The sequence below is a fragment of the Hemitrygon akajei genome, chromosome 9, assembly GCF_048418815.1.
Source record: "Hemitrygon akajei chromosome 9, sHemAka1.3, whole genome shotgun sequence".
Taxonomy (NCBI): Eukaryota; Metazoa; Chordata; class Chondrichthyes; order Myliobatiformes; family Dasyatidae; genus Hemitrygon; species Hemitrygon akajei.
Window position 1 is genome coordinate 50,563,440 of NC_133132.1, and position 23,429 is coordinate 50,586,868.

At 42.0% G+C, this 23,429-nt stretch overlaps 1 protein-coding gene across 2 annotated transcripts in view; it reads left to right on the forward strand.

Moving 5' to 3' along the window:
- mrps5 (mitochondrial ribosomal protein S5) overlaps positions 1 to 23,429 on the forward strand; it is a 135,263-nt gene that overhangs the window by 108,605 nt on the left and 3,229 nt on the right. The window contains exons 7-10 of one of the 2 annotated variants that reach the window (XM_073055950.1): positions 4,256 to 4,288; positions 14,649 to 14,695; positions 16,933 to 16,990; positions 23,170 to 23,232. In XM_073055950.1, the coding sequence (XP_072912051.1) occupies positions 4,256 to 4,288; positions 14,649 to 14,695; positions 16,933 to 16,990; positions 23,170 to 23,232 (201 nt within the window). The remainder of the gene's footprint in view (positions 1 to 4,255; positions 4,289 to 14,648; positions 14,696 to 16,932; positions 16,991 to 23,169; positions 23,233 to 23,429) is intronic. The other variant, XM_073055952.1, reaches the window with a different exon arrangement.

The window sequence follows — 23,429 nt, forward strand, 5'->3', positions numbered from 1 at the left end:
ACAAGATCAAAAGAAATAGGGCAGATGTAGGCCATTTGGCCCATTGATCATGCTTCGCCTTTAAGAAGATGATGGCTGATCTGGGCATGAACTCAGCTTTGCCTACCTACCTTTTCCCCATTACTCTAGTTATCTGATTAAAATTACTGTAACTGTTGAATCCTGATTAAAATATACATTCTGACCCTGCTTAACACTGAGGATGCGTTCCCCGGAGGTAAAGCGCTGTGTACATTTCCTCTCATGAGGCAGTTCTCGGTAGCAGGAAATCATGTCGAGAATACCTCTCTTTGCTCCCAGTCAGGATCATTATCGATGAACTGGTCCAAGATTTGTGTGATCGTGGTGATAATAATGCTGAGGAGTGTTGTGGTGAGGTTCCTTGCTGGTGTTTCCTCTTCTCCATCAGTGTGTCCTCAGTTTCAACCGGGATGCATTGCTCTGCCGATTTTCGAAGCTCTGTGTTATTAAGACTTTCATTAACTTCCTCTAATCCCACTTCATTGACCAGTTCAACGATGTTTGGATGACTGGTTCGGCCTGAAATCCTGGGATGCCGTTGCATGCTTCTGGCTGTAGCTTCTTCCACGCTCTGCTCATTCCAGGCTGCTCTGATATTGTCTATAGCTTTCATGATGTTGTAGTTTTTCCAAAATTGCCTGATGAATTGTTTGTCTTGACCTTTAGTTTCCTCTAGAAGTCACTTGAATGTGCGACAGAGATGATAGGCTTTAAAATTCGATATTACTCCTTGATCCATTGCTTGGAGTAATGAAGTGGTGTTGGATGGTAGATAAACCACTTCTACAGGAATGCGGGTCCGAAGTGTGTCAGGACTCTCGGTGGCCAGGGACATTATCAGGCACTAACAATGTTTTAGGTTCAAGGTTATGCTCCTCACAATACTGCTTCACTGCTGAACAAAATTAAGAAACAAACTAATTTTGGAAAACATCAATCATCACCCAAGCTTTCTTGTTTGATTTCCAAATCACTGGTAGACTTGGTTTTAAAATGCCTTTCATTGTTCGTGATGTTTCAGAGTGATACACAATCATAGGCTTAATCTTGAAGTCACCTTTAGCATTGTCTCCTAGCAAGAGAGTTAACCAGTCTTGAACCCAGGTGCATGTTTCTCTTCTTGGGAAATGAAAGTACAAGAAGGCATTCTTTATCAAAATAGACCTGTTTCATCCACTATTGAAGACAAGCTCAGGAGGAAATCATTCTTTTTGATTATGGCTTCAGTGTTGTAGGAAAATCCTGGGCTGCCTTGCTGTCTGCACTAACTGCTTCACTAGAGATATGTATGCTATGGAGGTTACTGCGCTGTTTAAATCTATCAAACCAACCACTGCGGGCAGTGAATCTTATCAACATTTCTTCTTGAATATGATTGAAGATGCTTTTTGCCTCTTCCATTATTATCAGCTGGCTTAGGGGTAAGTTTCATTGTTTGGTCATCCACCCATATATATTTAGTCTATTTTCCATTTTTTCAAGCAAATGGCTCCTTGAATGAGTCACCTTCATTGATGATAACTTTGAGGTCATCGTTGCGGAGGCTTTTATCTTGTCTGCATTTTTTTTATATAATTGCTCTGATCATCGATGTCGCCAATTTTAAACAGGTGCCAACATCAAGCTGACATTCAACAGCTTCCAAATGCTGTATCACTTGCAGTTCCACATCAATACTAATGCTTTTCCTAGACATCTTAGATGTACTGCCCTCAGTGGAAGTTGCAGGCGGTTTTTCAGACAATATGGAATAAATTGGCGAGGGAGCAAGAATGTTTGTACGTGAGGAGGAGGCAGAGCATGAACTGATACGTGATTGGCTGTGAGTGGCTCGGAGTGTATGTAAAGCGCTCTCATTGGCTGATTGAATGTTTAATAGGGGCTGCTCTTGAGAAGTCTTAAGTGTTGTTCAGAATGAATTTTTAACATTTTAAAATTTCAGTAAAAAATTGGATAACCACGTTGTAACAAATCAGCGCTTTGCGGGGTCCGAGTGTATCTAGTTTTCCAGGATCTATTACACTTCAATTAGGATTTCTCTCATCTCAAATGGAAAATATTTTGTCTGTCATTCTTTCCATATCCGATTCAAATGAACAGCTAATTAGTTCAAATCAAAAGCAACAGAAAATGCTTGAAAAGTATTTCACACTGAAGTAATTATACGTAGTTTCCACATCTGGGTAAAACTCAATACTGTGTGTGGGATTAACATTAGGAACATAAAGGCCCACTTAGCACATGTAGGCCATTTATTCCACAGACCCTTTACAACCCAGTGATACATGGATTTGTTTTTCTGATCTATTTAAGATCTGGATGGAAAATTTTGAAGTTATCGATTGGCTTCAAGAAATAATTCCAAAGAGCTCAAACTTTATCCAAATCTATCCAAAACATCTAAATTCTTCCATCTTAGTAAATTATTTTCCATGTCGTAGTTCCAGTTCCAATGCCTATTGTTATTTTTTTAAATGATAATCTTTTTCTGTTACTAACCCCAAAGTATATTTTTTACATTCAGTTTCACAAATTATCATGGCAGCATTGGAACATGCAACCTCTAAAGACATTCAAATGATGGTTGAATAAGTACATAAAAGGATAGTATAGAGTAGGGTTTCCAACCCTGGGGTCCATAGACCCCTTGGTTAATGTCGTGGTCCATGGCATAAGAAAGGTTGGGAACCCCTGGTCCAGAGGAATATTAGCAAGCAAGATGGAACTAGCTGCACGCACTTTGGTCAGCATGGACCAGAGGGCCCATTTTGTCCTGTATGATTCAATGACCAGTCCAGCATCATAAATACTAAGCAATAGATAAGCAAGTAAATTTGTTCACTCCACTATTGCAGTGTCAGAATCAGTTTTATTTATCACTTACTTTAAAGCACAGGCACAGTGCAAAATTAATGTCAACAACAATATAATTAAATATGCAAACAAGGAAGAAATTGATTTGGAACCAGGGACAAATCAATCTTGAGATTCAACAGATCAGGCGGGAACATTGGAGAGGGAAGCAGTTCAGGTTTGCATCGGTGCTGAGGACTCCGCTAGTATTACTGGTGAGTAATGGCAGCAAGTTTAAACCCTGCTGTTGTCATGCTGGAGACCAATTGTGAACTCATCAACAGGCAATAATCAGTGAGTACAGGATCTTGTCTTCGCATGTGAATCCCAAATGTGGCAGCATGTACACCAAATAAGTTGTAGCATGTTCTTTTATATCATTTCTTCATTACCTGAAATCCTTGTGTTGTATCTTTGCAAACATAGTCATAAGACAGGAGCAGAATTTGGCCCATCGAATCAGCTCTGCCGTTCAATCATGGCTGATCCTCTTTTCCCCTTCTCAGCCCCACTCCCCAGCCTTCTCCCCGTACCATTTGATGCCATGTCCAATCAAGAATCTATCAATCTCTGCCTTAAGTATACCCTCAATTGCAGGACTGTTCAGAGAATGGTGTGGGCAGCATCTGTAGATATGAACTTCCCACTATTCAGGACATTTACAGAGACAGGTGTGTAAAAAGGGTCCAATAGATCATTGGGGACCTGAGTCATCCCAACCACAAACTGTTGCAGGTGCTACCATCTGGAAAACAGTACTGCAGCATAAAAGCCAGGACCAACAGGCTCCGGGACAGCTTCTTCCACCAGACTGATTTATGCTAATACAATTGTATTTCTATGCTATGTTGACTGTCCTGTTGTACATACTATGTATTACAAATTGCACGTTGCATATTTACATCTAAATGCACATAGTAAATGTGCATAGTATGAACAACAGGACAGTCAACATAGCATAGAAATACAATTGTATTAGCATAAATCAGTCTGATGGCCTGGTGGAAGAAGCTGTCCCGGAGCCTGTTGGTCCTGGCTTTTTGCTCATCATGTATGTGAAGGATGTAAGTAATAAAGTCAATTCAATTCAATTCATTGTCTTGTTGCATCATGCAACTTCCATTAAGCTTCCGGTGACAGACCACTACCCTGATATTCACCTGTAAAATGTCAAGATATAATTTTGAATTCATTGTTCCCTCAATGATTATAACTGTGCAGACCCTGAGGCAGCAAAGCAGTCCCAAACCATGATGCTTCTTCCACCGTGCTTCACAGTTGAGATGAGGTTTTGGTGTTGGTGTGCAGTGCCCTTTTTCCTCCAAATATAGCAGTGTGCATTTCTGTCAAAAAGTTGAACTTTTGTCTCATCTTTCCACAGAACACTGTGCCAGAAGCATTGTGGAACATCCAGGTGATCTTTTGCAACTTAGCATGCAGCAATGTTTTTTGGAGAGCAGTGGTTTCTTCCATGGTGTCCTTTCATGAACACCATTCTTGTTCAGTATTTTTCTTATAGTGGACACATGAACAGAGATCCTAGCAAGTTCTAGAGACTTCTGCAGGTCTTTTGCTGTTACACTTGAGTTCTTTTTCACCTCCTTCAGCATTGCAGATTGTGCTCTTGGTGTGATCTTTGCAGGGCGCCCACTCCTAGGGAAAGTAGTAACAGTACTGAATTCTCTCCAATTTAAGGAAGTTTCTCTTTACTGTGGACTAATGATCACTCAGGTCTTTAAAAATACTTTTGTAGCTTTTCCAGCTTCATGAATCTCTACAATATTTCTAAGGTCCTCTGAAAGTTGTTTTGATTAAGGCATGGTGCACATAAACAGATCTTTCTTGAGAAGTGCAGGCTATGTCAGTGACCTGACTTTGTGTGTTTTTTCTATAGGACAACCCACATCTCCAACCTCATCTCATTGATTGGAATTCCTGACGCCAAATAGCTTTTATAGACGGCATTACCCCCAGAGGTTCACATACTTTTTTGAACCTAGACTGTGATTGCTTAAATGGTGTACTCAGTATTGATGAGGAGAAGTAGAATTGTTTGTGTGTTATTATTTTAAGCAGATTGTGTTTGTGTATTATTGTGACTTAGATGAAGATCAGACCACATTTTATGAGTAATTAATGCAGAAAACCAGGTAATTACAAAGGGTTCACAAACTTTTATCTTGCAACTGTATGATGTCGATACCAAAATGTGCCATGTCTTCTGGCTGCTCACCCGCCCTCTTTATAATGTTGTGGATCCAATCTGAGACATCCCTGACCCTGGGAGACAACATACCATCCAGGAGTTTCTTTTACACCCACAGAATCTACTCCTACTGCTCTTATAGTCCTTCCCCCACAACAATAAAAGTTATCATCTTTGCCTTCCTAATTACTTGCTTTGCTACACATGCTGATTATCTTTGTTTCATATAGAAGGCACCAACTCCTCGGTGTGGCAGCAATCTGGAGGTTCTCTGCATTTACACAATACTCTGATTTTCTATTTTTACCAAAGTAGATTACCTCAGAATTTCACACCTACAAAGTCTATTCCCACTTGCATAACCTATGTATAACCCTTTAAAGACTATATCATTTCCTGAACTTGCTTTGCCACATTACACTCAAGTCCTTCACCTCTCATTAATACAGACAATAAATAGTTGAATTTCACCATTGATTCCTATTCTGCACCACTAATTGCAGCTTATCAACCTAAAAATTACCTAGTTATTCTGAGTCTGTTTTCTGTTAGCCAGTTCTCTAAGCATGCAAATATATTACCCCCAAATCTCCTGTGTAATAGCTTTTAATATTGCACTTTATCAAAGTCCTTTTAGAATGCCGGGAAAGCTATTTATTCTGATTCCCTATCATCCAATTTCCTCATTCAATTCTCAGAGAAATCCAACAAATTTCTTCAAAGTCATTTCCCTTCACGAAACCATGTTGGTTCTATTCCTGTACTACTTGCTTAATTTCATAATAACTGACCTATTATTATCAGCAAAAATAAAAAACACAAAATGCTGGCAGAACTCAGCAAGCCAGGTAGCATCTATGGGAGGAGGTAATAATGATGTTTCGGCCCGAAACGTCGTTATTACCTCCTCCCATAGATGCTGTCTGGCCTGCTGAGTTCTGCCAGCATTTTGTGCTTTTTATTTATTTCCAGCATCTGTAGATTCACTCGTATTATTATCAGCTTTCTGTCTTTTTCCTTTCTTAAATAGAAGTGTTACATTGAAGTTTCAAATCGGCTGGGATCGTTCCAGAATCTAGGGAACTTGGGAAGTTGGCAGCCAGTGCATCCATTGCCTCTTCATTCACTTCTTTAGGATGAAAGACTTCAAATGTAGAAGGTGTCAGCTGTGTGCATACATCTACTGATGCCTCTGGACATATCTTCAGTGATGTTCCTGGAATCATCGTGTGTTTCATCATCATACACCCTCCTCCAGGTGACCCAGCCGGAGCTGATCAGACCCCAGCTTGTGTCCAGATGGCTAGCTACACATGACTCCATGGCTCCCCTCTTTTGAGCCACAGCCATCTTGAGGCCCTCTCTGCCACATCAGTGGCACTGCGGATGGCTCTCCTCTTCCTCTCTCCCTCGATGCCCAAATTGCTGAAGGCTCTGGCTAAGGAAGGGGCTGCGAATCCCCTACAACCAACCTCCACTGGGAGACACCTCGCTTTCCATCCAGCCTGCTGGCAGTTGTTGACAGTCCTGCGAACTTCAAGAGCTTCCTTTCATAGACCTCTTCCAAGCGATCTTCCCATGGGACTGTCAGCTCCAGCATCACCACCTGCTTGGTAGACTCGGACACAAGGACAATGTCTGGTCGCAGGGTGGTGGCTGCGATATGGTTGGGGAACCTCAGCTGCCGTTCGAGGTCCACCAACAGCTGCCAGTCCCTTGCAGAGGTCCGGATGCCTGCAAATGTTCTTTTGATGGGTATTGGCTGCTCCCAAGCTCTGACAAAGGCAATGGTCTGCTTAGAGGGTCGGGACCGCTTCGCCCACTCAACTCCTGTGCTGATGACTTCAGCGATGGTCTTCAGGACCTGATCATGCCTCCATCGGTACCGTCCCTCACCAAGTGCCCTTGTGTGGCTGCTGAGGATGTGCTCCAGGGTTCCTCACTTGGAACACAGTGGGTACGCTGACGACTCTGCTTTGCCCCATATCAGCAGGTTTGATGGGCTTGGAAGCACATTATACACTGCCTGGATGAGAAATTGGATGCGGTGTGGCTCGGCTTTCCAAAGCTCAGCCCAGGTCACTCCTCTCCACCGCATTCTCCCATCTTGTCCAAGCTCCCTGTTGCTTCATTCCCACCGCCTTTGCAGGTTCTCGTCTCCTCCACTGCTGCTCTCACCTCCTCCTGAACTAGATGGTGCCTTTCCTGCCCTCTGATGGTGTCCATTTGGGGAGTTGGAAAGGTTCCTAGCCAGCTCGGCCTCGTGTGACCAGCCTTTCCTCTGCCCTCCACTTCCGGCCAGTCCTCACTTGGATCCCTGCTCTAGCCGCTTTCGGATCACTTGAGTCCCTGTACTGTACCACTTTTCTGGCCCTTGTTACCTTGAATTCCTCCTCCAAGGATTTGAAGGGCAGTTGAGTTTGTTGTGGTGTCCATGGAGTGCAATGCTGCTCAGGCTCTTTGGCAGCCCCAGCCATCTTCTGAGGTGGTTGCTAACCCTCGTCACTTAGGTTTCAACTGTCGGGATTGGAACTGCATAGACAAGGAGGGGCCACAGGATTCTGGGAAGAATGCCATGCTGATACACCCAGGCTTTGAACTTCCCAGGTAGGCCAGACTTGTCCACAGATTTCAGCCAGCCATCCAACTCGGTGCAGGTCGCCTGAATGGATGCCGTGTCCCTTACAGAGCTGTCAAACACCTTACCTAAGCTCTTGACTGGCTTTTCTGTGATGGTTGGGATGGTTGTACCTGCGATGCTGAACCAGAACTTGTTCTCCACCTTGCCTTTCCTCAGCACCATTGATCTTGATTTGGCTGGTTTGAAATGCATCCGGGCCCACTCCACCAGCTTTTCGAGCCCCTGCAGAATCCACCGACAGCCTGGGACTGATTCTGTGGTGACTGTGAGGTGCCCTGATGGGTGATTGCCATTGAGCGGAATTCATTCTGGGCCCTCTGCACTCTGTTTCAGCAGACTTAGTGAGCATGTTCATGGCTAGGGAGAACAGTGTCACTGAGATAGTGCACCCTGTGATGATGCCAATCTCCACCTTGTGCCAGCCTGATGTAATTGCTCCTGAAGAGACCCTCATCCTGAAGTTGCTGTAATAATCAGCGATAAGGTCTCTGATTCTGCTGGGGATGTGATGCTTGGTCAGTGTGAGCTGCACCAGCTTGTGCGGAATGGAGCCATATGCATTTGCCAGGTCGAGCCACAGCACTGACAGGTTGCCTTTGTTCTCTCTGGCCTCCCTGATGAGCTGTGTCACCACACCGATATGTTCCAGACGGCCCGGCATTCCTGAAAATGCCACCATTCTGGACTGATGTATCGATATAGGTGTTCTTTGCTAGGTAGGCACACAGCCGATTGGAAACGGCGCTGAAGAAGATCTTTGCCTCGACACACAACAGGGAGGTGTTGCAGAACTGGTCTATCTGGGTGGCGTTTTCCTCCTTCGGGATCCACACCCCTTCAGCCACTCTCCACTGTTCTGGGATCTTCCCCCCCTCTCCTGAAGACTCACAGGATCTTCCACAGACGGAGCAGGAGTTTGGGGCAGTTCTTGTACACTTTGTACGAGGTGCTGCTAGGTCCTGGAGCCGAGCTTGCCCTTGCTTTGCGGACAACCTCTCTGACTTCCTTTAGCTGCAGCTCTGACATGTGGAACTGCACATCCAGTTCAGGGGAACCTATTAGGACGTTGCACTCTCCCAGCTCCTGCTCTCTTTCAGGATCACTAAATCTTCTTCAGATGTTGGTCTATGTTTTCCTGCCAACAGGCTGGTTTCCCACTGCGCTTCTGCCCTGGCAAATCCTGGGTGAACTTGAAGGGCAATAACTTTTGAGTGATAATTGTTCCTTCCACTCTCCCTTTTACTGGCATAATTTTCCATGAAGATTAATAAAAATATTTTTGCAAACTATTCTGCTTTTCATTGGAAAATTAATATGGGAAACAAAGTCATCATCCTAAATACTTTATTAAAGAGTAAGAAGGTTATTGATATTGCAAGGATAAATAGTCACCAGAGAGCAACTGTGGCCATTTAATCAAGCATTAATGCCATCATTACAGCAATTGATCACAAAGAGCATGATGTTCTAAGCAATAAATAGCCCCTGTCTGCATGCTTGGCATCTTTGTCCATCTCCAAAGTACTTACAAAAACAAGTTAAAATAAATGTACCTTATAAAGAAACACACACACACACACACACACACACACAAAATGCTGGTGGAACACAGCATGCTGTGTTCTCTATAGGGAGAAGTACAGTCGACATCCTGATGAAGGGTCTCGACCCGAAAGGTGGACTGGACTTCTTCCTATAGGTGCTGCCTGGCCTGCTGCGTTCCACCAGCATTTCGTGTGTGTTGCTTGAATTTCCAGCATCTGCAGATTTCCTTGTAAAGATTCGAGGTTATGTAATGTCATTTCCTGAACACAAGTGTAAGGAGAACAAAATAATTGATACTCCGGATTTAATGCAGCGCAAAAAACACGAAAGATAAAGAACACAATAATAATAGTAAATACCTTAACACACCTTCTATACATGGATGATTTGAAATTATATACTCCTTCATCAGTTAAGCTAAAGCAATTAATTCAAATAGCTGAACTATTTTTGAAGGATATAAACGTAAACTTTGGACTGGATAAATGCAGAGCATTAAACAAAAAGAAAGTTAGAGCTAACTGAATACAAAACAGAGCAATGTGATACAATACAACCAATGGGTGAATATGAAACATAAGTATCTAGGATGTCAACAAGCCAAGAAAATAGATCATAGTGTGATAAAGGGTAAACTTTTGACAGAATATACTTCAAGGCTTACGAAAATCTGCCAGAGATTTACAGTAAAAATATAACAAAGGCAATAAACACTATTGTTATACCTATATTAGCAGATTCTTTTGGCGTAATATCTTGGTCTGAAACCAGTCTGGAAAATTTACAAAGAAAAATGAGAACTCAAATGACAGATTTCAGAAAGCATTAAATACATTTGAATGTGCTTAGATTGCTACTATCTAGGCCAGAACGGGGAAGAGGAATAACAGACACTAAAAATCTACACAACAGTCAGATAAAACTTCTAAGGATATACTTCCATCAACAAAAACAGGAATCAGCATTCCACGCAGGCATATGCAACTCTGATAAGTATATACCACTAAAGTTAAATGAGACCACAACCCAGAAAAATGGAGACATTATCAATATTGGAAAAATAGGTTAACCAATGGAAGAGATCCATGGAAGACAGCCCCACAGTCTGAGCAGACAAAATGTGGACAAGGAAGTGTCGAATGCCTGGCTGAGAGTTGGAGACCTCTTTCCAGGAACAGAAGGATTCCTTGTGGAAATACAGGAACTTAACACAAACAAAGTAACAACTTTTACATACTAAAAGTCCAACAAACTCAAGATGATAAATGTAGAAAATCCAAGAAAAAGGAAGAAACAAAAGGAAGATTACAGGATCCTGTAGCAGTTCAACACAATCTGATTACTTACGCACACACAATCGACTGGCAAACATCATTCATCAAAAGCTTACTTTAAAATACAAACTCATAAATGAAATCACACTTTACTATAAATACAAGCCTAATGCAGTTTTAGAGTCAGAATACCACGAATTACATTATAGCCAGTTATTACAGATTGAACAATCCATAATAACCATCTGGGTACAATAATACAGGATAAATAAGCCAGAACAACTTATTTTATAGATACGGCCATTCCAAACACACATAGCTTACAGAAATCAATATGTGAAAAACACCAGAACTATGCTGAATTAAAAGAGGAAATTGAAAGACTTTGGAACATGATCATTGTCTTGATAGTAATATCTATAACTGGTATCGTCCCAAAGGCACTACACAATAGTATTAAACAATTAGGCGTACACAGCAATATCTGTTCAGCCACAATACTAAACACCACTAGAATAATCCGTAAGTTCCTAGCAATTGACAAATGAGCATGCTTGGCTATGTTCGTACTTCAGGTTTTATCAGCCTGAGCTGAGAAAAAAATAAAAAGGCATAAAAAATTGATTATATATCCATAAAGTGATGCAAGACTGTACATAAAGTGCCTGATGGGAGATAATTAGGTCCTGGTAGAGTTAGTGGGTGGAAGTGTTGATCAGTCTTACTGCTTTGAGCAAGTAACTGTTTCTGTGTCTGGTGGTCCTGGCATGGATGCTACGTAGCCTTGTCCCTGATAAGGAGTGGGACGAACGGTCTATGAGAAGGGTGAGTGGGATCCTTCATAATGTTACGGGCCCTTTTCCGGCACCTTTCGGTATATATGTCCTCGATGGCACGTAGGCTGGTGCCAGTGATGTGTTGACCAGTTTTGACTACTTGTTATTTAGCTTTTTTGTCTGCCATAGTGCAGTTACTGTACCAAGCAGCTTGTTAGGGTGCTCCCTACTGTGCATCTGTAGAATGATGTGAGTATAGGTGTGCATAGTCCAGCTGTCTTGAGCCTTCTCAGAAAGTAGAGGCATTGGTGAGTTTTCCTAACTGTGCCACAGATGTAAAGAGGGGTGTGAGAGGTGCGAGTTCTCCTGAAATTGATAACCATCTCCTTTGTCGTATTGACATTCAAGAAAAGGTTATTTGCCTGGCATCAGACCTCGAGCTCTTCTATCTCATCTCTGTAGGCCATCTCATCATTTATGGTGATGAGCCCCACCGCTGTTGTGTCAGCAGCGAATTTGACAATGATAAAGAGACTAGTGTTTGAAACTGTAAAGAAATTGAATAAGATGAAAAGCTTTAAAGGAAATCAGGTCCAGAGTTCAGGACAATGATGGATGAAAGCTGAAGGTGACAGAGGGCGTTGAGGGGATTGAACAAATGTTAGATCAGGCAACCGAATTGTACAATCTGTGACACAATGGACAGGGTTGCAGAAATAAATTGGAGCATCAGAATGGGAGAATTTCCAAACAGGAGCAAATTTATTGTACAAGTATTTTTGTAATCAGATCTCAGTTTCCAGTGTGCAGGACGTGTTGTGGTAACGTGCAGCAAGATGTTCTAAGTAACAGCAGGGTTATGGTCCTGTGAATTGTTCAGAACCTGGATGGTTCACAATTCAGAAGTGCACCCTCAAACCAACCTCCAACAGCAGCAGGTAAGACCATCCCTCCAGCATCCCAAACAAAAGTATGTGCAAGATTTACTAAAGTCAGGTGCGCTCATAACCGGGGAGGGTACGTACATTGACAGGAGCGTGACCCTGGTGAAGCTGATGATTGCTGTAGCACTTCTGCCATCTATTGTCTATATTAGCTTTTTACTTCCTCTGTGTGCATCTTTTAAATAAATGTAATTGATGTTATTTGAAGTAGGTGTTCAGTTGATTATACTGATTGCGATTTAACAGTGGCCAAGCAGATTAATTTGAATCATTAATGCTTAATGAAGACTACTTTAATGGTTTTAGCTGGCCGGTGGTGTAATGGCATCAACACTTTGAAGCCAGTGGTCCCCAGATCAAATCTGGCTGACTGCTTGCATGCTTTTCTGCCGTGCTGGGTTGAGCATCAAGCTAACAGCTTGGCCTCATAATAAATAGTCAGATGTTACAGAAACAGCAGAAAATGCTGCCCGATACACCACAAAGTGCAAAAAGGAACAACAACAACAACAACCTTTGAGGGTGGTAAAAAGCATCAGACATTTCAGCAAGCAGGCACTAAATTTCACATTACCAAAATATAATAAATTTGGTTTCACTTATTTTCTTCTCAAAACAGCAAAGAGGAGCTTAAACAGGAAGAAAACCGTAATTGAGAATAAAAGGAAATATAGTTTTCTGATGAGAACGTGATTAAATTGAGCCAGACACCCCAGAGGATGCAGTAAGGAAACATAACTGCTGAAGGAGCTCAGCAGATCAAATAGCATAAATGAAGATTTTTTAAAAAGTCAACATTTTGAGGTTGATATCCTACATGAGGGTATAATGAAGAGTCTCAACCCAAAACATCAACTAAGTCTTTGCCTCCACAGATGCTCTCTGACCTAATTTCCTCTGACTGTTTTTTGATTCAGATTCCAGCATGTGCAGTCTCCTCTGTCACCACAAAGTCTGTGCAATCACATTTTAATGCTCATAAAGAAAAAGACTTATCTGTTTTAATTTTAATTTTGTGTTTTTTTACTTTTCCAATTTTAAGGATAAAAGGCTTTCTTTAAATTTGGTTTCTCTGGATTGTGGAAATCTATGAGTTTCTCTGGGATTCCTTCCTGTCTTCTTGGGAAATTGTGAAGGAATGCCATGGTGAGACAGAAGGTGACTTACTAATTAAAGATAAACTAATTAGAAGACACCTTAGGTGTGTGAGGGAGTTTTCTGAAGTTATGTAAATATGGCAGATGTTAATTCAGGCGAGAACCAGTGGGGATCTAATGATGAACTCTGCCTTCCTAAGGCACCACTCCATGAAGCTGTCTTAGATACAATGGAGGCCAGTACCCATGACGGAGCTGACTAATTTTACAACTTTCTGCAACTTATTTTGATCTTGTGCAGTAGCAATCCCACCGCCAATACCAGACAGTGATGCAGCCAGTCAGGATGCTCTCCAAGGTACACTGGTACATTTGTAGAAATTTTCAAGTGTTTTAGTTGACAAACTTTGGCCATTTTCCTAAAGTTATCTGTTTATTTCACACCCTGTAAAGTCACCCTTGGCTATCGATTTATAGGCTGAGTAGAATTTAGTTTCATTACCTCTTTTCTCAATCCTTGGTCAACTCCTCGATCATCATGTAGGTAGTTGGATTTTTGTATGAAATTTTGATGATTTTTGTGCAAGGTCACCCCTGAACAACAGCACTTTCCAGTCTCTCATCATTTAATAAATACCATCTCTCTAAAATTGGAGTCGGTCGAGTATTTTCACCTGAAGGGTTATGGAGTTGTAAGATATATTAGTAGGAGATAACTTGAAGTAATCAATAATAAAAAAAATAAGATTACCAATTTGCTCTGTGCCTGTGGAGTCTCAGAGAATTGAAGATTAATTTCCTGTGAACAATGCTTGAGAAAAATCCCTGGAAGTTTTTTTTCTGAATGTTTTATTATATAGAGCAATACAGCACAGTACCCTCCATTCAGCCCAAATATTGTGCTGAACTAATTAAACCAGTTACTCCTAATTAATGTAATATTTGTTAACGCTAATGTATTGAAGATGGAGAGGAACTCTGTTTAATTTGCTGCCGTCACATTGTGTAATGAATTTTCCCTTTGGGGCAGCAAGATAGGCACCATTAGGATTGATGTGTAGCCATCAGCTACAGAGAGGAATTAGGGTAGTTAGAGAAGAAAATCATCTGAAGAACACATACAACCAGAGGCAGCAATCTTGCTCCATTTGAATGTAAGAAGCAATTAAATTCTGTGATTGGCTTTTTGATATGTTTTCTGTGGTAAATGAGAACTGCTTTCTCACCTCGTAATCTGTTGGCTCTAACAAGTCAGTTAAACTAATCTGAGGAATTTGATGTTTTTAACCAGGTTTTGCAGTCGGGAAAGCACCTGACCGAACAACAGCTCTCCGAAAGGTAAGTCTTCATCGTTATAATGGGTCACGAATTTGCAGCTGTGCATTTTAGAATTATGGACATGAAAAGAAGAAAAACACAAAAGATAGCGGATGCTGTAACCTCAAGCATAAAACACATTCATGGAAGAACAGAGTGGGTTAGATACCATATGTGGAAACAAAAGGAATAGATGACACTTTGGATCAAGAACTGATGCAGAGCCTCAACCCAAAATGTCAACAATTCCTTCCACAGATGTTACCCCACCCACTGAGTTCCTCCAATAGTTTGCTTTTTGCTGCAAATTTAAAGTTTAAGAAAAAAATACTCAATTTAATTGCACATTCCTGTTACATTTTCAATAAAAACTTAACTATTTTGTACCAGCTCCACTTCAGACATATTCTCTTGGCCAAGTAAGCCAGTGAATATTAATGATAAACACAAGCAATCGTGCAGATGCTGGAAATCTAAAGCAATACACACAAAATGCTGGAGGAACTCAGCGGGTCAGACAGTATCAATGGAAGAGAATAAGCAGTTGACATTTCAGGCTGAGACCCTTCATCAGGCCTGGAAAGGAAGGAGGAAGATGCCAGAATGCGTGGGAGAGGGAAGGGGGACAAGCTAGAAGGTGATTGGTGAAGCCAGATGGGTGGGGGAGGGGGAATGAAATAAGAAGCTGGGAGGTGATAGGTGCAAAAGGTAAAGGGCTGGAGAAGAAATCTGATTGGAGAGGAGAATGGACCATGGAAGATTGGGAAGGAGGAGGGGCACCAGGGAGAGGTGATGGGTTGGTGAGGAGAAGAGGTGAGAGACTAGAGTGAGGATTTGAAGAAGAGGGAAAGGTTTATTTATTTCTGTAGTTGCTGCCTGATCTGCAGAGTTCCTTCATCAATTTGCGTGAATATTAATGGTCAAGTCTAAACTCCACAACGACACAAGAATGGTGGTAGTTGAGAGCATGGCTTGAAAAGTCAAAACTCCATTATGCCTGCATGTTGTTTTTTCCGGTCATGTTCCCCCTCTCCTGAGTCCTGCAAATTCTTCTACAAGTAATTGTCAAATTTCCTTCAAAGAGTTGCTGTTGATTCTACTCCTACCAACATAAATGATCAAAACAACTTGTTCTACTTAGGGAAGGATACTTGTTTTTGGTTATTTGCATCGGAATTTTATAAGACTCTCGCCTACTCTATAAATGTTCAGGAAGAGGGTGTTCTGCTTTCTCAGAGTCGTTTAGACAGTCTAACCCTACTAGTAACAGCCACATTCTAAATGATTTTACAGTAACACTTCTCATTACTTTTCAATAGTATTTATGTATATTTCTTTTACCTTTTAATTTCCTATGAGTTTGTTTTTGTGATAATATCAAAGAATCCTTAGTCAGAGTGCAACATGTATGCTTGCATGCTCTATTGCCTTTGTTTATTCCTATTTTTGTCAGTTATTGTCTAAATTTGTCTCCAATCCAGAATAAAGCATGCAGTAATTTGCTTTGGCTGCCAGTCCTTTACAACACTGATGCTTAGAACAGTCCCATATTAGCTTATGGCACAGCTCCACATCAGTATCAGAAGACAAAGACTGCTGTAGGCCCACTTCAGCACACTGCACATTTCAAAGCGTACTCCTGGAAAATGCCAACAGAACAGCATTAGGGCTCCTGGAGTTATCCCCCCAAGGATTTTGTGCACTGACTAAAAATGAAAAAAAATACTGCAGATGCTGGAAATCTGAAATAAAAACTAAATGAAATACTGTATAACGCTCAGCGTCTGTGGCAGTAGAACCAGAGCTAATATTTCTGAATTGTTACAGTGAAGGGTCCCAGCATAAAACAATAACTGTTTCTCATTCCATAGGTGATGTTGACTTGCTAATCATTACCAGCACTTTGCGTTTTTGAATCTGTGCACGTTAGCTTCCTCCACAATCACCATTGTCACTACTCTTTAGTCAATTCAGATGAGACTGGCAGGGAGCTTCAGTTTCCATTAATTATCCCGATTTAGATAATTGTTTTGCATCTCTTGTAGTGGCTCCTCCAAGATTGGGCAAAAGTAGTAGCCATTGATTTGATTGCACAGCAGTAATAGTGCTCATTACTACTGGAAGTAAATTGGGCTCCTTTAAGTCACAGGCTACACCATTTGCTTCAGAAATTAATAATAATAAGTTTTATTCTTGACCAGCTGTTTTACTAATTTTTTCAATTCTTCTTGTAATTGTTTGTTTCATTTAATTTACAGGCAAAGAATAGAGCAATCCACTATTTGTACTTCATTGAACGGTACAACGATCACACCAGTAGGTATCCATTATTCTTCATTCTATACTCACCTCTGTGCTAAGAGTAGAGCACCAGTGTTATATCCTGAGTAATCATATATCTAGTTGACAGTTGGATCGTCTGCCATGTCCGTATCAAAATAATTGCCAGGATTTGCAGTAATGCATTGAGCTAGTTTGCTTTATCTATAGTTAACCAAACAAGTATTTTAAGATCACGTAAATAAAAGCACATTGTTTTCACTGTGTGAAAATGCCTATAATATTATGTTACTGTGAGCAATTTCAGAATTTAATAGGACCAAGAGGCCATTGATAAGAGCAGGACATTGATTACAGAAAGCAACTAGAAGAACTTGAATCATTCTACCTGTTCCATTGTTCTTTCCTGGGCTTCCTTCTCTTTTTAACATAAGAACATAAGAAATAGGAGCAGGAGTAGGCCATCTGGCCCATCGAGCCTGCCCTACCGTTCAGTATGATCATTGCTGATCTGTCCGTGAACTCAGCTGCCTTTTCCCCATAACCCTTAATTCCCTTACTATGTAAAAACCTATCTAACTGTATCTTAAGTATATTTAGTGAGGAAGTCTCAACTGCTTCCCTGGGCAGAGAATTCCACAGATTCACCACTCTCTGGGAAAAACAGTTTCTCCTCATCTCTGTTCTAAATCTTCTCCCCTGAATCTAGAGGCAATGTTCCCAAGTTCTAGTCTCATCTCAGAATCAGAATCAGACTTTAATCGCCAAGTACCTATGCACATACAAGGAATTTACTTCCGGCAGATGTTGTCTCTCTGCTCATAACAATAATAATGATAAATATAAATGAAAATATAAATTGTACATACAGGTAGTGCAATCCAAGTAATAGTTAGCTGACAGTTAACCGGCAGTTAATCTACCAATGGAAACAACTTTCCTACTTCTATTTTATCTATCCCTTTCAAAATTTTGTATGTTTCTACAAGATCCCCTCTCATTCTTCAGAACTCCAGAGAGTATAGTCCCAGCCGAGTCAATCTCTCCTCATAGGTTAACCACTTTATCCCTGGAATCAACCTGGTGAACCTCCTCTGCACTGCCTCCAAAGCCAGTATATCCTTCCTCAAGTATGGAGACCAGAACTGCACGCAGTAATCCAGGTGCGGCCTCACCAGTACCCTGTATAGTTGCAGCATGACCTTCCTGCTCTTGAATTCAATCCCTCTAGCATTAAGGCCAACATTCCGTTTGCCTTCTTAATAACCTGTTGTACCTGCAAGCCAGCTTTTTACAATTCATGAACAAGCACTCCCACATCCCTCTACACAACAGCATGCTACAATCTTTCACCATTTAAATAATAATCTGCTCTTCTATTATTCCTTCCAAAGTGGATGATCTCAGTATTCCATCTGACAGACCTTGGCCCACTCACTTAACCTATCTATATCCCTCTGCAGTCTCTGCACATCTTCTGTACAATTTGCTTTTCCACTCAGCTTAGCGTCATCAGCAAATTTTGCTACGCTACACTCAGTCCCCTCTTCCAATCATCAATGTAAATGGTAAACAGCTGCGAGCCCAGCACCGACCCCTGCGGCACCCCACTCACCACTGACTGCCAACCGGAGAAACACCCATTTATACCAACTCTCTGCCTTCTATTGGTTAACCAATCCGCTATCCATGCCAATACTCTTCCTCCGACTCCATGCATCTGTATCTTACTTACAAGTCTCTTGTGTGGCACCTTATCGAATGCCTTCTGGAAATCCAAGTATACGACATCCACCTGTTCCCCTCTATCCACTGCACTCATTATGTCCTCACAGAACTTCAGTAAGTTTGCCAAATAGGACCTGCCCTTTCTGAATCCATGCTGCGTCTGTCAATTGGAACCACTCCTTTCTAACTGTTACACTATTTCTTCCTAAATGACAGCTTCAAGCATTTTCCCGACTACAGATGTTAAGTTAACTGGTCTATAGTTGCCTGTCTTTTACCTACATCCTTTTTTAAAAAATGGCGTGACATTTGCTGTCTTCCAATCCACCGGGATCTGCCCAGAGTCTAGAGAATTTTGATAAATGATTACCAACACATCTACTATAACCTCCGCCAATTCCTTTAGCACCCTGGCATGCATCCCATCAGGACCAGGGGACTTATCTACCTTCAGGCCCTCTAGTTTGCTCAACACTATCTCTTTAGTGACAGTGATTTTATCAGGTCTTCACCTCCCATTTCGTCCATAACATCGTTCTTTGGCATATTAGGCGTGTCCTCCGCCATGAAGACTGACACAATATAGTTGTTCAATGCCTCAACCATTTCCTTATCACCCAATATCAATTTCCCCTTCTCGTCTTCCAAGGGACCTACATTGACTTTAGCCACCCTCTTCTGCTTTATATATTTATAAAAACTTCTGCTGTTTTTATATTTTGTGATAATTTACTTTCATACTTCCCTTTCCTTATTGCTTGTTGCTTTTTAAAGTTTTCCCAATCCTCCCACTACTCTTTGCGACTTTGTACATGAGCTTTTAATTTGATGCTATCTTTTATTTCTTTAGTTATCCAAGGCTGGCTCTCCCCACACTTACTGACCTTACTTTTGACTGGAATATACTTTAGTTGAGCACTGTGAGAAATCTCTTTGAAAGTATTCCACCGTTCCTCAACTGTCCTACCAAATAGCCTGTGCTCCCAATCCACATTAGCCAACTCCTCCTTCATCCCGTTGTAATCTCCCTTGTTCAAGCATAATACACTAGTTTTAGATCCAACTATTTCATCCTCCATCTGTATACGAAATTCAATCATACTATGATCACTCTCTCCAAGAGGATCCCTGACTACAAGATTGTTAATCTTACCTGTCTCGTTGCACTGAACTAGATCTAAGATAGTATTTTCCCTTGTAGGTTCACTAACATGCTGCTCAAGAAAGCCATCAAAGATGCATTCTATGAACTTTTCCTCAAGATTTCCTTGACCAACCTGATTCACCCAATCTATGTGCAAGTTAAAATCCCCATGACAACTGCTGTTCCGTTCTTACAAGCCTCAGTTATTTCTTGGTTAATCACCTCTGCCAGTGCAATATTTTTATTAGGTGGCCTATAGACAACTCCCACCAGCAATTTTTTCCCTTAACTATTCTTAATCTCTACCCAGATGGACTCAACATTCTGCTCCGTAGATCTTATATCGTCTCTCACAATCGTCCTGATCTCATCCCTAATCAAGAGCGCCACCCCACCTCCTCTGCCTTCCTGCCTATCTTTCAGTATTACCTGATACCCTTGGATATTTAATTCCCACCTTGCAACCAGGTTTCTGTAATGGCCACTAAATCATATGCCTTGGTACTGATCTGTGCCACAAGATCACTGACCTTGTTTCTAATACTATGGGCATTTAGATAAAGTGCCCTTATACTCATTGTCCTTTTAGAATCTAGTGACCTATGCAATTTTTGCTTTTTACTTTTATGCACTCTACTCTTACATTTTTCTTCACTAACTCTAGCTTTGGTCTCTGCATCACTTCCCTCTTCTGTGTGGGTTCCCATCCCCCTGCCATATTAGTATAAAGCCTCCCCAACAGCACTAGCAAACAATCTCCCTAGGACATTGATCCTGGCCCTGCCCAGATGTAGACCATCCGGATGGTACTGGTCCCACCTCCCCCAGAAGCGGTTCCAATGCCCCAAGAATCTGAAACTCTCCCTCCTGCACCACTGCTCAACCCACATATTCGCTCTAGCTGTCTTGCTATTCCAGTTCTGGCTAGCACGTGGCACTGGTAATAATCCTGAGATTATTACCTTTGAGGTCCTACTCTTTAATTTACCTCCCAGCTCCCTAAGTTCAACTTGTAGGTCCTCATTCCGCTTTCTTCCTATAAGATTAGTACCTACATGCACCACGACAGCTGGCTGCTCACCCTCCCCTTTCAGAATGCCCTGCAGCCTCTCCAAGACATCTCTGACCCTTGCACCTGGGAGGCAACACACCATACGGGAGTCCCGTTTGCAGCCACAGAAGCTCCTCTCTATTCCCCTTACCATGGAATCCCCTACCACAACAGCTCCGCCACTCTTTTTCTTGCCCTCCTGCTCAGCAGAGCCACCCACGGTGCCATGATCCTGGCTACTGCTGCCTTCACCTGATGAGCCATCTCCCCCAACAGACTCCAAAGCGGTATATCTGTTTTGGAGTGAGATGACCACAGGAGACTCCCGTACTAACTTCCTGCTACTACTCTTCCTGTTGGTCACCCATTCCCTATCTTTCCTTAGATCCTTAAACTGCGGTGTGACCAACTCACTAAATGTGCTAACAACAACATTCTCAGCGTCTCGGATGCTCAAAAGTGAGTTCCTGCGCAGCTCCAGTGCCGCCATGCAGTCTATCAGGAGCTGCTGCTGGACATACTTCCTCACACATAGTCTTCAGGGACACTGTCAGCCTCCCTGAGTTCCCACATGTCACAGGAGGAGCATGACATGGGTCTGAGCTCACCTGCCATGCCAGAGCAACGGATATTAGCGGAAGAGGACCACTGAAGAGAGGGAAGAGTCCACTGGGGAAGCCGAAGACTGTTATCCCTGAATCTCCACAAACCGGTTCCTCACCTTGACCCTTCTTCGCCGAAGCCCTCTCACCCCGCTGTCTGCTCCAAACGCTGCCCTCTGTAAATGACAATCTTCTTTTTAAACTCTTCCCACTCTCTACTGGCTGACCAGTACTGGCACCTGAGCAGTCTTGCCTCTCTTTACCCTGAGTAGTAAAATACCTTCTTTCCGAAAACCCTTTCAGACGCTCCACTCGCAGCCCTCTTGCTTCGAATCTTAATTTTTCGTGACTTAATTCACAGTACATGCAAAGTTTCTGCAAACTTACTTTTGTTGAAGCTGCCTATTGAGCTGCAGACACTGCTGCTTTGAAAAATATTAGGATAGGAGACGACCCTCTTGTGATTGACCATGGATATTGCATACTAGCTGAATGCAGATCAGGGTAGAACCATACAGAGAGCAAGCTGGTGCCCGTGCTGCAGGATCACCCTCCCCACACAGCTGGTGAATCCAAAGGAATGAGAGACCGATACAGTTTGCACCAGTGGCATCGCAGGAGTTGCCAGTCTGCATTGAACTCAGTGTTGGACTGCCTTAGAGACCTCAGCTCCAGATTTTTCCCTCAGCATTTACTCCCAAAGCATTTCCCGTGAGTGGGTATAGCTGCAAGGCAGAGGAGGTTTGAGACTAGAGTTTCCTTCTAAATGAGCTGACAACCCACTTTTGCTCCTTCTCCTGTCAGTAGAAATGGTTCTGCCAGGCTTAGTAGCTGAGCCACACGCGAAGGGCAGGAGCAGGACTTGATTGTCAGGGGCTATTTGAGATGCCACCCCCGTCCCAGCCATGACAACATTAAATATCTACATTAGAGTAAATGTCATAATAAACTTAGAGAATGAATATGAACTGGCAAAGACTGGCTGATCTCTTAATCCATCACAAAACAACTGAGCCGCATGTCTTCCAGCAACCTTCACTATTCTTATCCATATGTTGCAAAGTCAAAGAAAAGGCCTGTGCCACTTAGGGAAGAAAAACTGAGAAAATTCTAACAAATATTTTATAAAGGTAGACTGTAACCTTTCTGCTCTTATATTCTTTGGCCCAGCTAACAAAGGCAACTGTCCTGCATACCTTCCCCACCACTCAATCTACCTGTGATGCCATCCTTCGGGGATACCTGGATTTGTACCAAGGTCCTTACTCGCAATTACTCCTCCCAAACAACATCAACTCAGGACCAAGATCCATCTGTCATTTTCATCAGTATCATCCTGCAGCCTAAGGCTACTCTGTTTACTGTTAACACCACCCCTATTTTCGTGCATACCTCCAGCAATCACACCCAAGTCATTACTGTATGTAATGGACACCTGGGTTCCAGTGGCACACCACTGATCAAAGGCTTCTAGTCACAAAAACAAACTTCTCCACCGTCAGTCCAGAGCTTGTTGATAAGCTGACATAGGGATTTTAGAATTTTCTGATATTATTTCAAATTCCTGTCAGATGCCATTTCAATATTAGAATTTATATTTCAGTGATGGCAAAAAAAAACTGAGTAATAAAACAAATGGCAATAGTGTTATACAAATATACCAACCAAAACGTATTTTATCCCAATGCAGTTTATCACGATACAGCATCGAAATTTAAACGAACAACTATAAAAATGAAGAAGCAGAACTACGGTAAGCAAATATATAAAAGTTGATCTATGTACTTCGATACTTGACCCTATTGATAAATCTGGATCGTCTGGGAGGGAAATGAATACAATGTGGTGGCTCAGCTAGTAGAGCTGCGGCCTCACAGGTCCAACAGCCCTGGTTCAGTCCACTCCTCTATTGCTATCTGTGTGATGTTTGCACTTTCTCCCTGTGGGTTT